Source organism: Staurois parvus, unplaced genomic scaffold, assembly GCF_062004578.1.
Source record: "Staurois parvus isolate SC_StPar_1 unplaced genomic scaffold, SC_StPar_1.0 ptg000039l, whole genome shotgun sequence".
NCBI lineage: Eukaryota > Metazoa > Chordata > Amphibia > Anura > Ranidae > Staurois > Staurois parvus.
In genome coordinates this window covers 2,305,876-2,320,922 of record NW_028317835.1, presented here as the reverse complement: position 1 = coordinate 2,320,922, position 15,047 = coordinate 2,305,876, and the positions used below count along the sequence as shown (strand labels likewise).

At 47.5% G+C, this 15,047-nt stretch overlaps 1 protein-coding gene across 1 annotated transcript; it reads right to left on the bottom strand.

Annotated features, from left to right (window-relative positions):
* Positions 1–200: 200 nt before the first annotated feature.
* LOC149470552 (uncharacterized) lies at positions 201–13,190 on the bottom strand. The gene is made up of 7 exons (XM_089662527.1): positions 12,952–13,190; positions 12,641–12,860; positions 12,427–12,524; positions 12,108–12,335; positions 10,724–10,930; positions 10,476–10,617; positions 201–2,740 (listed from the first exon to the last, which is right to left on the bottom strand). The coding sequence occupies exons 1-7, from the start codon at positions 12,988–12,990 to the stop codon at positions 384–386; spliced, it is 3,291 nt and encodes a 1,096-aa protein (XP_089518653.1). The 5' UTR covers positions 12,991–13,190; the 3' UTR covers positions 201–383.
* Between the last annotated feature and the right edge of the window lie 1,857 nt (positions 13,191–15,047).

Genomic DNA, 15,047 nt, shown 5'->3' with positions numbered 1-15,047 from the left:
ATTCACTAACACCTCCTTCATTGACACCATTCCCTGACACCTTGTTCCTTCACTGACATCTCCTTCATTCACTGACAGCTTGTTCACACGGATTTTGTGTATTTTTTATTTTCATACAAATGGTACAAATTCCACTGGTTGTTTGTAACATGGAAACCTTCTTACCATCTGCCATAGCCCTCCCCCCATCTTTCCCCATTCCGCCCCCCAATAAGGACTGACCCCGGTCTGATCTGTCTACCACAATATAATCCCTGATGTACAGGAAGACAGGACTTCAGTGAGAAACATTTCCCGCACTCAAGACAGGAAAGTGGCTTCTCCCCCGTGTGAGATCTCTGATGTTTGTAAAGACTATGAGTATATGAAAACCATTTCCCGCACTAAGGACAGGAATACGGCTTCTCCCCCGTGTGAGATCTCTGATGTCTGGAAAGATAGATCTTATAGGAAAAACATTTCCCGCACTCAGGACAAGAATATGGCTTCTCTCCTGTGTGAGATCTCTGATGTATGATAAGTTTGGACTTATAGGAAAAACATTTCCCGCACTCAGGACAGGAAAGTGGCTTCTCCCCCGTGTGAGACCTCTGATGCGTGTAAAGATAGGACTTCTGTGAAAAACATTTCCCGCACTCAGGACAGGAATACGGCTTCTCCCTCGTGTGAGATCTCTGATGTGTGTGAAGATGGGACTTCCGTGAAAAACATTTCCCGCACTCAGGACAGGAATAGGGCTTCTCTCCCGTGTGAGATCTCTGATGTCTGGAAAGATAGGACTTATAGGAAAAACATTTCCCACACTCAGGACAGGAATATGGCTTCTCCCCTGTGTGAGACCTCTGATGTACGATAAGTGTTGATTTTGCTATAAAACATTTCCCACAGTCAGGACAGGAATATGGCTTCTCCCCCGTGTGAGACCTCTGATGTATGATAAGTGTTGATTTTTCTACAAAACATTTCCCGCACTCAGAACAAGGACACGGCTTCTCCCCCGTGTGAGATCTTATATGCACGTTTAGTTTAGATTTAAGTTTGAAACATTTTCCGCACTCAGGACAGGAATACGGCTTCTCCCCCGTGTGAGATCTTTCATGACTATTAAGATTGTATTTATATTGGAAACATTTCCCGCACTCAGGACAGGAATATGGCTTCTCCCCAGTGTGAGATCTTTCATGCAAATTAAGATGGGATTTATAATGGAAACATTTCCCGCACTCAGGACAGGAATACGGCTTCTTCCCCGTGTGAGATCTTATATGCTCCTCAAGAACGGATTTATATTGGAAACATTTGCCGCACTCAGGACAGGAACACGGCTTCTCTTCCATGTGACATCTTATATGCACATTAAGACCGGATTTATAACGGAAACATTTCCCGCACTCAGGACAGGAATGTGGCTTCTCCCCCGTGTGAGACATCTGATGTACGATAAGTGTTTGTTTTGTAGAAAAACATTTCCCGCACTCAGGACAGGAATACGGCTTCTCTCCCGCATGAAATCTCTGATGTCTGGAAAGATAGGACTTATAGGGAAAACATTTCCCACACTCAGGACAGGAATAGGGCTTCTCTCCCATGTGAGATCTCTGATGTCTGGAAAGATAGGACTTATAGGAAAAACATTTCCCACACTCAGGACAGGAATATGGCTTCTCCCCTGTGTGAGACCTCTGATGTACGATAAGTGTTGATTTTGCTATAAAACATTTCCCACAGTCAGGACAGGAATATGGCTTCTCCCCCGTGTGAGACCTCTGATGTATGATAAGTGTTGATTTTTCTACAAAACATTTCCCGCACTCAGAACAAGAATACGGCTTCTCCCCCGTGTGAGATCTTATATGCACATTTAGTTTAGATTTAAGTTTGAAACATTTTCCGCACTCAGGACAGGAATACGGCATCTTCCCCGTGTGAGATCTTTCATGACTATTAAGATTGTATTTATATTGGAAACATTTCCCGCACTCAGGACAGGAATATGGCTTCTCCCCCGTGTGAGATCTTTCATGCAAATTAAGATGGGATTTATAATGGAAACATTTCCCGCACTCAGGACAGGAATACGGCTTCTTCCCCGTGTGAGATCTTATATGCTCCTCAAGAACGGATTTATATTGGAAACATTTGCCGCACTCAGGACAGGAACACGGCTTCTCTTCCATGTGACATCTTATATGCACATTAAGACCGGATTTATAACGGAAACATTTCCCGCACTCAGGACAGGAGAACCTCTTCCCTGTTGGATGGCCGGCCAGGTCCTGCACAGTCTGAGGTTCCTCGGGATACGAGGAATCCGATGGTCCATCTACACTGGGTGGTGCCGGACAGGAATACGGCTTCTCCCCCGTGTGAGATCTTATATGCACATTTAGTTTAGATTTATATTGGAAACATTTCCCGCACTCAGGACAGGAATACGGCTTCTCTCCCGTGTGAGATCTTATATGCACATTAAGACGGGATTTATAATGGAAACATTTCCCGCACTCAGGACAGGAGAACCTCTTCCCTGTTGGATGGCCGGCCCGGTCCCGCACAGTCTGAGGTTCCTCAGGATACGAGGAATCTGATGGTCCATCTACACTGGGTGGTGCCGGATGGACATTGGAGGGAGCCGGGTTTTCTCCTGGACTATACTGTGTGATGTCCTCATCTTCTACTTTCCAGTCTGGAGACAAAGTGAGACAATCCTCGGAAGTTTTCCTCATCTCCCGGCCATGGACTAAAATACAAAGACAAAGAGGATTACTAGACAGGAGCTGATTGGTTCCCCCAAACCAGGACTCCACCCACATCAGGCAGCTTGGGCTCTGAGGAGCTTACAATTCCACCCTCAAGGGAACTAGGAAATGGCTCCTCTGATCTCCTACCAGGTCATTTCTTTATTCATGGACCTTAGTCAGAGAGGGAGGAAACAACCAGAACTGTCTTTTATAGGAGGGACAGTGATGAGGGGATTATAGGACGAGGGTCCCCACCCCCTCTATCACTCATCGCCATCTTCCCCACACAAGAAGTACTGCACTTCCTTATTTACTCCATGATTATTCATGAAGAACAGCGGGGCTGAGCCCCACCAGAGGTCAGAGAGTGAGGATGGGGGGAGAACAACCAAGATGACGACTGGACTGATCCTGAAGACCGCCATCATTGGGGTATTGACTCCTCCCTCATCCTGAAGACCACCATCATTGGGGTAATAAGTCCTCCCTCATCCTGAAGACCACCATCATTGGGGTATTGAATCCTCCCTCATCCTGAAGACCATCGTCATTGGGGTATTGACTCCTCCCTCATCCTGACCTTGAAGACCACCATTATTGGGGTATTGACTCCTCCCCCATCCTGACCCTGAAGACCACTATCATTGGGGTATTAACTCTTCCCTCACCTTGAAGACCACCATCATTGGGGTATTGACTCCTCCCTCATCCTGAAGACCACCATCATTGGGGTACTGACTCCTCCCTCATCCTGAAGACCACCAGCATTGGGGTATTGACTCCTCTCCCATCCTGAAGACCACCAGATTTGGGGTATTGACTCCTCCCCCATCCTGAAGACCACCAGGATTGGGGTATTGACTCCTCCCTCATCCTGAAGACCACCAGCATTGGGGTATTGACTCCTCGCTCATCCTGACCCTAAAGACCACCATCATTGGAGTATTGACTCCTCCCCCATCCTGAAGACCACCATCATTGGGGTATTGACTCCTCCCTCATCCTGAAGACCACTATCATTGGGGTATTGACTCCTCCCTCATCCTGAAGACCACCATCATTGGGGAATTGACTCCTCCCCCATTCTGACCCTGAAGACTACCATCATTGGGGTATTAACTCCTCCCTCATCCTGAAGACCACCGTCATTGGGGTATTGACTCCTCCACCATCCTGACCCTCAAGACCACCATCACTGGGGTATTGACTCCTTCCTGATCCTGAAGACCACCATCATTGGGGTATTGACTCTTCCCTCATCCTGACCCTGAAGACCACCATCATTGGGGTATTGGCTCCTCCCTCATCCTGAAGACCACCATCATTGGGGTATTGGCTCCTCCCTCATCCTGAAGACCACCATCATTGGGGTATTGGCTCCTCCCTCATCCTGACCCTGAAGACAACCATCATTGGGGTATTGGATCGTCCCTCATCCTGAAGACCACCATCATTGGGGTATTAGCTCCTCCCTCATTATCACTTTCTGGTTGAAGGATGTTATCACATTATTATCACCATGTAAAAGTCTGTGCTCCAATCATATCATCCGATATAAAATGCCCAGCTGGGAGGAAATGGGGGGAACAAAAGAGAATCCATATTATGTGTATATATAGCAGTGGGGGGAGGGGGAGAGCAGGGGTCAGGACTATATATAGTGCAGGGGTCAGGAGTATGTAATGTACAACACGGAGTATATAGTGCAGGGGTCAGGAGGATGGAATGTACAACACGGAGTATATAGTGCAGGGGTCAGGAGGATGGAATGTACAACATAGAGTATATAGTGCAGGGGTCAGGAGGATGTAATGTACAACATAGAGTATATAGTGCAGGGGTCAGGAGTATGTAATGTACAACATATAGTATACAGTGCAGGGGTCAGGAGGATGTAATGTACAACACAGAGTATATAGTGCAGGGGTCAGGAGTATGTAATGTACAACATATAGTATACAGTGCAGGGGTCAGGAGGATGTAATGTACAACACGGAGTATATAGTGCAGGGGTCAGGAGTATGGAATGTACAACACGGAGTATATAGTGCGGGGGTCAGGAGGATGTAATGTACAACATATAGTATATAGTGCAGGGGTCAGGAGTATGGAATGTACAAGTTATATAGTATAAGGGTCAGGACTCTCAGTATTAGTATTCTGTAATCAGTGGAAGCTGAAATGTTTACTGTAGACAACATGTAGAGGTGAGCTGGGATTAAACCATCATGAAACCGGTTAGATTGGAGGTGAGGAAATCCGTGGACAGAGGGGTGGCGGTGGACGTGGCACACTCGGGCAGAGGGGTGGCGGTGGACGTGGCACACTCGGGCAGAGGGGTGGCGGTGGACGTGGCACACTCGGGCAGAGGGGTGGCGGTGGACGTGGCACACTCGGACAGAGGGGTGGCGGTGGACGTGGCACACTCGGACAGAGGGGTGGCGGTGGACGTGGCACACTCGGACAGAGGGGTGGCGGTGGACGTGGCACACTCGGACAGAGGGGTGGCGGTGGACGTGGTACACTCGGACAGAGGGGTAGCGGTGGACGTGGTACACTCGGACAGAGGGGTGGCGGTGGACGTGGTACACTCGGACAGAGGGGTGATGGTGGACGTGGTACACTCGGACAGAGGGGTGGCGGTGGACGTGGTATACTCGGACAGAGGGGTGGCGGTGGATGTGGCATACTCGGACAGAGGGGTGGCGGTGGACTTGGTATACTTGGACAGAGGGGTGATGGTGGACGTGGTATACTCGGACAGAGGGGTGGCGGTGGACGTGGCATACCCGGACAGAGGGGTGGCGGTGGACGTGGTATACTCGGACAGAAGGGTGGCGGTGGACGTGGTATACTCGGACACAGTTCCCCACACACGGCTAAGGTGTAAGGTAAAGTCTATGGGCTGGAAAAATCTGAATATAAATGGATAGAAAACTGGCTGAAAGATCGTATTCAGAGAGTAGTGGTTAATGATTCATACTCTGCATGGTCTGGGGGTGTCAGTGGGGTACCCCAAGGTTCAGTGTTATTAGTGGGGTACCCCAAGGATCAGTGTTGGGACCCCAACTTATTAATATATTTATAAACAATATAGGGTCTGATATTAAAAATCCCAATATATAAGGGGGATATGATCTCCATGTATAATACATAAGGGGGGATATGATCACCGTGTATAATACATAAGGGGGGATATGATCTCCATGTATAATACATAAGGGGGGGATATGATCTCCATGTATAATACATCAGGGGGGGGATATGATCACCATGTATAATACATAAGGGGGATATGATCTCCATGTATAATACATAAGGGGGGGATATGATCTCCATGTATAATACATAAGGGGGGATATGATCTCCATGTATAATACATAAGGGGGATATGATCACCATGTATAATACATAAGGGGGGATATGATCTCCATGTATAATACATAAGGGGGATATGATCTCCATGTATAATACATAAGGGGGGATATGATCTCCATGTATAATACATAAGGGGAGATATGATCTCCATGTATAATACATAAGGGGGGGATATGATCTCCATGTATAATACATAAGGGGGGGATATGATCTCCATGTATAATACATAAGGGGGGATATGATCTCCATGTATAATACATAAGGGGGGATATGATCTCCATGTATAATACATAAGGGGGGGATATGATCTCCATGTATAATACATAAGGGGGGATATGATCTCCATGTATAATACATAAGGGGGGGATATGATCTCCATGTATAATACATAAGGGGGGATATGATCTCCATGTATAATACATAAGGGGGATATGATCACCATGTATAATACATAAGGGGGGGATGTGATCTCCATGTATAATACATAAGGGGGGGATATGATCTCCATGTATAATACATAAGGGGGGATATGATCTCCATGTATAATACATAAGGGGGGATATGATCTCCATGTATAATACATAAGGGGGGATATGATCTCCATGTATAATACATAAGGGGGGATATGATCTCCATGTATAATACATAAGGGGGGGATATGATCTCCATGTATAATACATCAGGGGGGGGGATATGATCTCCATGTATAATACATAAGGGGGGGGGGATATGATCTCCATGTATAATATATAAGGGGGGATATGATCTCCATGTATAATACATAAGGGGGGATATGATCTCCATGTATAATACATAAGGGGGGATATGATCTCCATGTATAATACATAAGGGGGGATATGATCTCCATGTATAATACATAAGGGGGGGGGGGGATATGATCTCCATGTATAATATATAAGGGGGGATATGATCTCCATGTATAATACATAAGGGGGGATATGATCTCCATGTATAATACATAAGGGGGGATATGATCTCCATGTATAATACATAAGGGGGGATATGATCTCCATGTATAATACATAAGGGGGGATATGATCTCCATGTATAATACATAAGGGGGGGGGGATATGATCTCCATGTATAATATATAAGGGGGGATATGATCTCCATGTATAATACATAAGGGGGGATATGATCTCCATGTATAATACATAAGGGGGGATATGATCTCCATGTATAATACATAAGGGGGGATATGATCTCCATGTATAATACATAAGGGGGGATATGATCTCCATGTATAATACATAAGGGGGGATATGATCTCCATGTATAATACATAAGGGGGGATATGATCTCCATGTATAATACATAAGGGGGGATATGATCTCCATGTATAATACATAAGGGGGGGATATGATCTCCATGTATAATACATAAGGGGGGATATGATCTCCATGTATAATACATAAGGGGGGATATGATCTCCATGTATAATACATAAGGGGGGATATGATCTCCATGTATCATACATAAGGGGGGGGGATATGATCTCCATGTATAATACATAAGGGGGGGGATATGATCTCCATGTATAATACATAAGGGGGGGGATATGATCTCCATGTATAATACATAAGGGGGGATATGATCTCCATGTATAATACATAAGGGGGATATGATCTCCATGTATAATACATAAGGGGGGGATATGATCTCCATGTATAATACATAAGGGGGGATATGATCTCCATGTATAATACATAAGGGGGGATATGATCTCCATGTATAATACATAAGGGGGGGATATGATCTCCATGTATAATACATAAGGGGGGGGGATATGATCTCCATGTATAATACATAAGGGGGGGGGGGGATATGATCTCCATGTATAATATATAAGGGGGGATATGATCTCCATGTATAATACATAAGGGGGGGGGATATGATCTCCATGTATAATACATAAGGGGGGGATATGATCTCCATGTATAATACATAAGGGGGATATGATCTCCATGTATAATACATAAGGGGGGGATATGATCTCCATGTATAATATATAAGGGGGGATATGATCTCCATGTATAATATATAAGGGGGATATGATCTCCATGTATAATACATAGGGGGGGATATGATCTCCATGTATAATATATAAGGGGGGATATGATCTCCATGTATAATACATAAGGGGGGGGATATGATCACCATGTATAATACATAAGGGGGGGGATATGATCTCCATGTATAATACATAAGGGGGGATGTGATCTCCATGTATAATACATAAGGGGGGGGATATGATCTCCATGTATAATACATAAGGGGGGGATTGCTGTAGGAAAGTCCTGGATCCTTTCTTGGATACACAGAATATAACATTTATAGGGAAAGTTGATCCCGGGAATATCCGATTGCCTCTCGGGGGGTCAGGGAGGAATGTTTCCCCTGCAGGAGGAGATCGGATCGTGCTTTGCTGGGTTTTGCCTTCTGGTGGATCAGCTGTGGGTGTCGGATTATAACTTTTATTATTAATGGTACAACTAGATGGATGTCTTTTTTCAGCCAGACTAACTATGTAACTATGTAGGTCCCACACCGCTGCCTCCCATCTCCTGAGACTGCACTCAGTGACTTGGGTCTGAGACACTACAGACATATCCCTCCACCCGGCACAGCCAGCAGATAACAGAGAAGGAAGATTATGGGAGAGAAATCCAGGAATACAGGACGGGGAACACAGCTCAGGGAAGTGACCCGGGATTACAGGCTGAACACAGAACAAATGGCGGCTGACTGGCGCATTACCTCCTACAAAGTGCTTCATTCCATCCCATGCGGAGTCATGTGACCTACAAACCTTCAATGCCATGTTGTATTTATTACCTCCGAGGGATTAAATCATGGAAAAATGATGAATGCAGGGAAACGGGATATGACGTCATCACGCTCGGCGTCTTCATAGGGTGCGGTATCCACGAGGAGGGAAGAGGCATGAGATGCAGCTCCATCTTGGATGAGCACGAGGCAATCTAGAATATGATGAGGCAACCGTTCTAAGGAGTCTTTTCGGTGATTTCAGAGACACGGCTCACTTCCTCCGGTGGCCAGTAACAGTCTGATTGGCTGAGTGACTTTAGATGGGAATCCGGAAAGTTGGTTGTTCTGCCTGCAGCCCGAGTGTGAGGGAAATGTTTGGGCTCTAGGTGGTATATAGTATATACTATGTTGTATACGGTCAGTGATACGGGACGCAGGTCTCATACACCCCTAGAGGAAGCGCACTGAGCCTCTAATAAGCCCCCTCATGTTGGGGGGATGGGCGTCACCCTAGACTCTGACCCCTCCTTCCGGCCCCCACATCCAATCACCGGCTAAATCCTGCCGCCTCAACCCCCGGAACATCGCCAAACTCCGCCCCTTCCTGACCAATGACACCACAAACTCATCCACGCCTTGTTATATCCCGCCTCCATTACTGCAACTCCCTCCTCACTGGTCTACCGTCACACAGGCCACACCCCCTTCAGTCTATTATGAATGCTGCTGCTAGACTCATACACCTTACCAACCAATCAGTGACTGCCGCCCCTCTCTGCCAATCCCTCCACTGACCTCCACCCCTCTCTGCCAATCCCTCCACTGTCCTCCACCCCCCTCTGTCATTCCCTCCACTGACCTCCACCCCTCTCTGCCAATCCCTCCACTGACCTCCACCCCTCTCTGCCAATCCCTCCACTGACCTCCACCCCTCTCTGCCAATCCCTCCACTGACCTCCACCCCTCTCTGCCAATCCCTCCACTGACTTTCATTCACTGTCCTCCACCCCTCTCTGCCAATCCCTCCACTGACCTCCATTCAGTGTCCTCCACCCCTCTCTGCCAATCCCTCCACTGACCTTCACCCCTCTCTGCCAATCCCTCCACTGTCCTCCACCCCCCTCTGTCATTCCCTCCACTGACCTCCATTCAGTGTCCTCAACCCCCCTCTGTCATTCCCTCCACTGGCCTCCACTCCCCTCTATGATTACAGCACGTCCACCATGTGAATGACAACCTTTCTATGACCCGTGTGATCTAATACATACAACATGGCATTGGACGTTTGTAGGTCACATGACTCCGCATGGGATGGAAGGAACCACTTTGTAGGCGGTAATGCGCCAGTCAGCCGCCATTTTTTCTGAGTTCCAGTATTTCAGGTTTACAATCCACGCTTTTATTGAAGTGAGTCGCAGATATAATCCAGATACGTTTACCGGATCAATCGGGACGGCATTGTTTCTTCTGATGTATTACAGGCTGATATCACCCCGCCCCCGCCCTACTCTGGACCAATCAGTGAGCAGTATGGGTGGAGGAATGGATTTGGTGTTCATGACCCACCTGTGCTGATCTCTGTAGGAGTGTCCTCCTCTATAAATGTCCCCGTTATTCCATCCTCCTCCATAGACTGCTGATCATCCCTCACATACGCCTCTTCTTCTTCTGCTTTCACCTCAAATTCTATATCGATTGGATCTCCACTCTACATCAAGAGAAGGAGAGGAAATATCATCTGGAAGATAGAAGGTCACAGAAACTCCACACATTGTCTGTATGAATCCATGTTCTAGATGCTCCATCCCACCAACCTTGCAATGGTGAGGGATGGTGTGACCTTCCTGTGTGGAATCCCGGGAATACAGAGGACGGGGACATCTCTCTGGGGGGTTCCTGGTATTAGGTGGCTCCATCATCTCCTTGTGTCCTTCTGAAAACTCCTCCATCACTCCATCCTCCTCATCCTCCTCTTTATACTCTTCTTTACCATCAATATTCTCATCCCCGAGGATTCCACTCTGAGAGATATAATAAAACATTCATTGTAACCAACATGCCGAGTATAAATCCCACCTACCAATAATTGTCATCATCTACCCCATTATCATCTCACGTGTGGACTACTGCAACTCCCTCCTCACCGGCCGACCTCATCACCGGCCATCCCTCCTCACCGGCCTCTGTCCTCACCACCGGCCTCTGTCTTCACCGGCCATCCCGCACCACCAGCCTATCTCATCACAGGCTATCCTGAACTCAGCGGCCAGACTCATCCACCTTACCAACCGCTCCGCTTCTGCCACCCCCCTCTGTCATTCCCTCCACTGGCCTCCACCCCCTCTGTCATTCCCTCCACTGGCCTCCATTCAGTGTCCTCCACCCCCCTCTGTCATTCCCTCCACTGGCCTCCACCCCCCTCTGTCATTCCCTCCACTGGCCTCCACCCCCCTCTGTCATTCCCTCCACTGGCCTCCACCCCCCTCTGTCATTCCCTCCACTGGCCTCCACCCCCCTCTGTCATTCCCTCCACTGGCCTCCACCCCCCTCTGTCATTCCCTCTACTGGCTCCACCCCCCTCTGTCATTCCCTCTACTGGCTCCACCCCCCTCTGTCATTCCCTCCACTGGCCTCCACCCCCCTCTGTCATTCCCTCCATTGGCTCCCAATTGCCCAACTCATTAAATTCAAACTACTAACACTGACATACAAAGCCAATCATAACTCTGCCCCAAACTACCTCACCGACCTGACACACAAATACCACCCAACCCGTAATCTTCGCTCCTCACAAGACCTCCTACTTTCTAGCTCCCTGGTCTCCTCCTCCCACGCCCGACTGCAGGACTTCTCCAGGCCTTCCCCCATCCTCTGGAACTCACTACCCCAATCCATCAGACTGTCACCTACCCTCCTCACCTTTAGGCACACCCTGAAAACCCATCTCTTCAGGGAAGCCTACCCCACCCCCACCTAACAGCCGATCTCCTCCACTCCTCCTACCACTCCATCCCCCACAGCCACTTCCTCCTGTACCACTACCCCCTCCCTCCTAGATTGTAAACTCCAAGGATCAGGGCCCTCGCACCCCTCATGTATTGTATTGTTACTGTATTGTCTCATGTTCTGTCCCCACTATAATGTACAGCGCTGAGCAAACCTTCTGCCGCCATATAAATACTGTATATTAATATCTACCTGATGATGGTGAGGGATGGTGTGACCTTCCTGTGTGGAATCCCGGGAATACAGAGGACGGGGACATCTCTCTGGGGGGTTCCTGTAGCTGGATGACTCCACCATGGTGTCCTGGTACAGATCTTTGTGTTCTTTTAGAAGCTCTGACTCCTCCATCCCCCCATCCTCATCCTCCTCTTCTTTTATCTCTTCTTTAACTTCAACTTTAGGATCTCTCAGGTTTCCACTCTGAATATATATAATAAAAATGACATCAATGGTAACAATGCAGATAATGTACAGATCCTAATGATACTATCAGTGATTGTTCCTCATCTACCTGATGATGGTGAGGGATGGTGTGACCTTCCTGTGTGGAATCCCGGGAATACAGAGGATGGGGACATCTCTCTGGTGGGTTCCCATGACTGGATCCATCTGTAGGAAACACACACACTGACTGAATCCATTGTTTCTATGTGTTTATCAGATGATGGGGGATCTAGGTGGATCCTCCGTACTGCTCTCTCCTTTACAATAAAGTCTCCTCTTACCCGGTGATGTGAGGGGCGGCTGATTGTCCATCATGACGTCCTTGTAGAGGTCCTTGTGTCCTCTCTGGTGGTCCTCCATCATGACGTCCTTGTAGAGGTCCTTGTGTCCTCTCTGGTGGTCCTCTATCATGACGTCCTTGTAGAGGTCCTTGTGTCCTCTCTGGTGGTCCTCCATCATGACGTCCTTGTAGTGGTAAGGTGTATTGATGTGTATCATCTGCTGGAGATAAAAGACATCACATGACTATGGAGGAAGAGGACGGACATGACGGGGGGTTACTGGGTGTAAATAGAACATAACATCTTATTACCTCCTCTGCTGCTACTCCCTGCAATGTCTCCGATCTCATTCACACCGAATGGCACAGCCTGTCTTTATTCCACATCACTTCCTGTCTGTTCCTAACATCACTTCCTGTCTGTTCCTGACATCACTTCCTGTCTGTATTCCATAGAGAAGTCCTGTCTGGTTAGTAGAAATGAGATCACCATCTTGTGGAGTTCAGAGGAACTGCAGCCCCAAGAAATGTCCCCTAATACCCATTCCTGCATTGTATTACCTTACAGAGATATCAGGGAGGAGCCAAAATAACTAATAAAAAGTAAGAAACTTACTTACTCTTATGTAACCAACTGTTTAAAAAATATATTTTACTACAGATAGTAAAGTCTTAAAGACACAGAACACCCAATATAACAGAGACCCCCAAAATCAGACAGACTACCCAGAATATTCCATCCTTCATATCAGAGACTAAGACAGACTACCCAGAATGTTCCGTCCTTCATATCAGAGAGAGAGAGACTACCCAGAATGTTCCATCCTTCATATCAGAGAGAGAGACAGACTACCCAGAATGTCCCGTCCTTCATATCAGAGAGAGAGAGACTACCCAGAATGTCCCGTCCTTCATATCAGAGAGAGAAACTACCCAGAATGTCCCGTCCTTCATATCAGAGAGACAGACTACCAGAATGTCCCATCCTTCATATCAGAGACCGACGATCCAGAATGTCCCATCCTTCATATCAGAGAGAGACAGACTACCCAGAATGTCCCGTCCTTCATATCAGAGAGAGAGACAGACTACACAGAATGTCCCGTCCTTCATATCAGAGAGAGACAGACTACCCAGAATGTCCCATCCTTCGTATCAGAGAGAGAGACAGACTACCCAGAATGTCCCGTCCTTCATATCAGAGAGAGACAGACGACCCAGAATGTCCCATCCTTCATATCAGAGAGAGACAGACGACCCAGAATGTCCCGTCCTTCATATCAGAGAGAGACAGACTACCCAGAATGTCCCGTCCTTCATATCAGACAGACAGCCAGCTCTTGAAGGCTGGTAGGAAAGAACCCTAAGGGTACCTAAGGGCTTGACTAGAAGAGGAAAAAGTGCCCAGACACCTCCACAGGGGTAAGAAGAGAGAAGAAATATGGCACAACCCATATGGGGCACAAAACACCAGCAGGTCATAAGGATGCACAGGGACCCATGTGCCTAAACACCCACCGCTGCCTCAAAACTTCCTACATCTAATCACGGAGCATGGTCCAACAAAGCATCCTCAGCTGAGGAGAGGGGAAGGGGGGAAGGGATCCTAGATTGCTACCTGATTAGGATCAGGAGCAAGGGAAGGAGTCTGGAGGAACTGCACATCTGTCATCAAATGAGAACTTACCCTCCAGTGACCAGGTCCCACAAAGGTCTCCAGGCAGACTCCCTACCTGCTGGGGGAACTATCAGCAGGACCCCAGAATGATCTTCTTGCTGACAATGTGGAGAGCACAGGGACATCCAGCAATTAAATCTTCCTGCCAGGTGATCAATCAACAGCTTTCAGGTACTGAATCAGAAGAGAACCAGACGGCAAATTCTTATCTCCGAGGAGGAGAGCATAGTGAAACGTAACACTCTCAGTGTAGTACAGCATAGGGACTAGGCCACTAGACCTGCCACAGGGAAAACTCCCAGACCTTTCCATAGGGGAAGACTCTTCAACACGTGAGGGATTTCCAGTGGAGCTCAGGTCAGAGTACCAAGTCATGGAGGGGATGCTTGATGAGACGGGAACTGTTCCCAGGAAACAGATTGGAGCCCCAGACATGGGGACACCCCTGCAAGTGAAGACTTTCATGGTGAAGGGAATAAACTGCCCCTTTCAGACAAAAAGGCAGACAGGTTATATCTGGAAGTACTTGGTCTACAGAGACCATTTGGATGTTTGGCCCAAGTTCAGGCTCCCAGGCATGAGGGATTGATAAGGACTGAGTTACAACTGAAAAAGGGAGTGTAAATTATGAGAGTAATCCCTTGGCACCCTACACACCCTGAAAGATGAGGGAGGGAGAATGATTCTGACTTATAAGGGGAGGAATTAAATCCCTAAAGCAAGGGTGTCA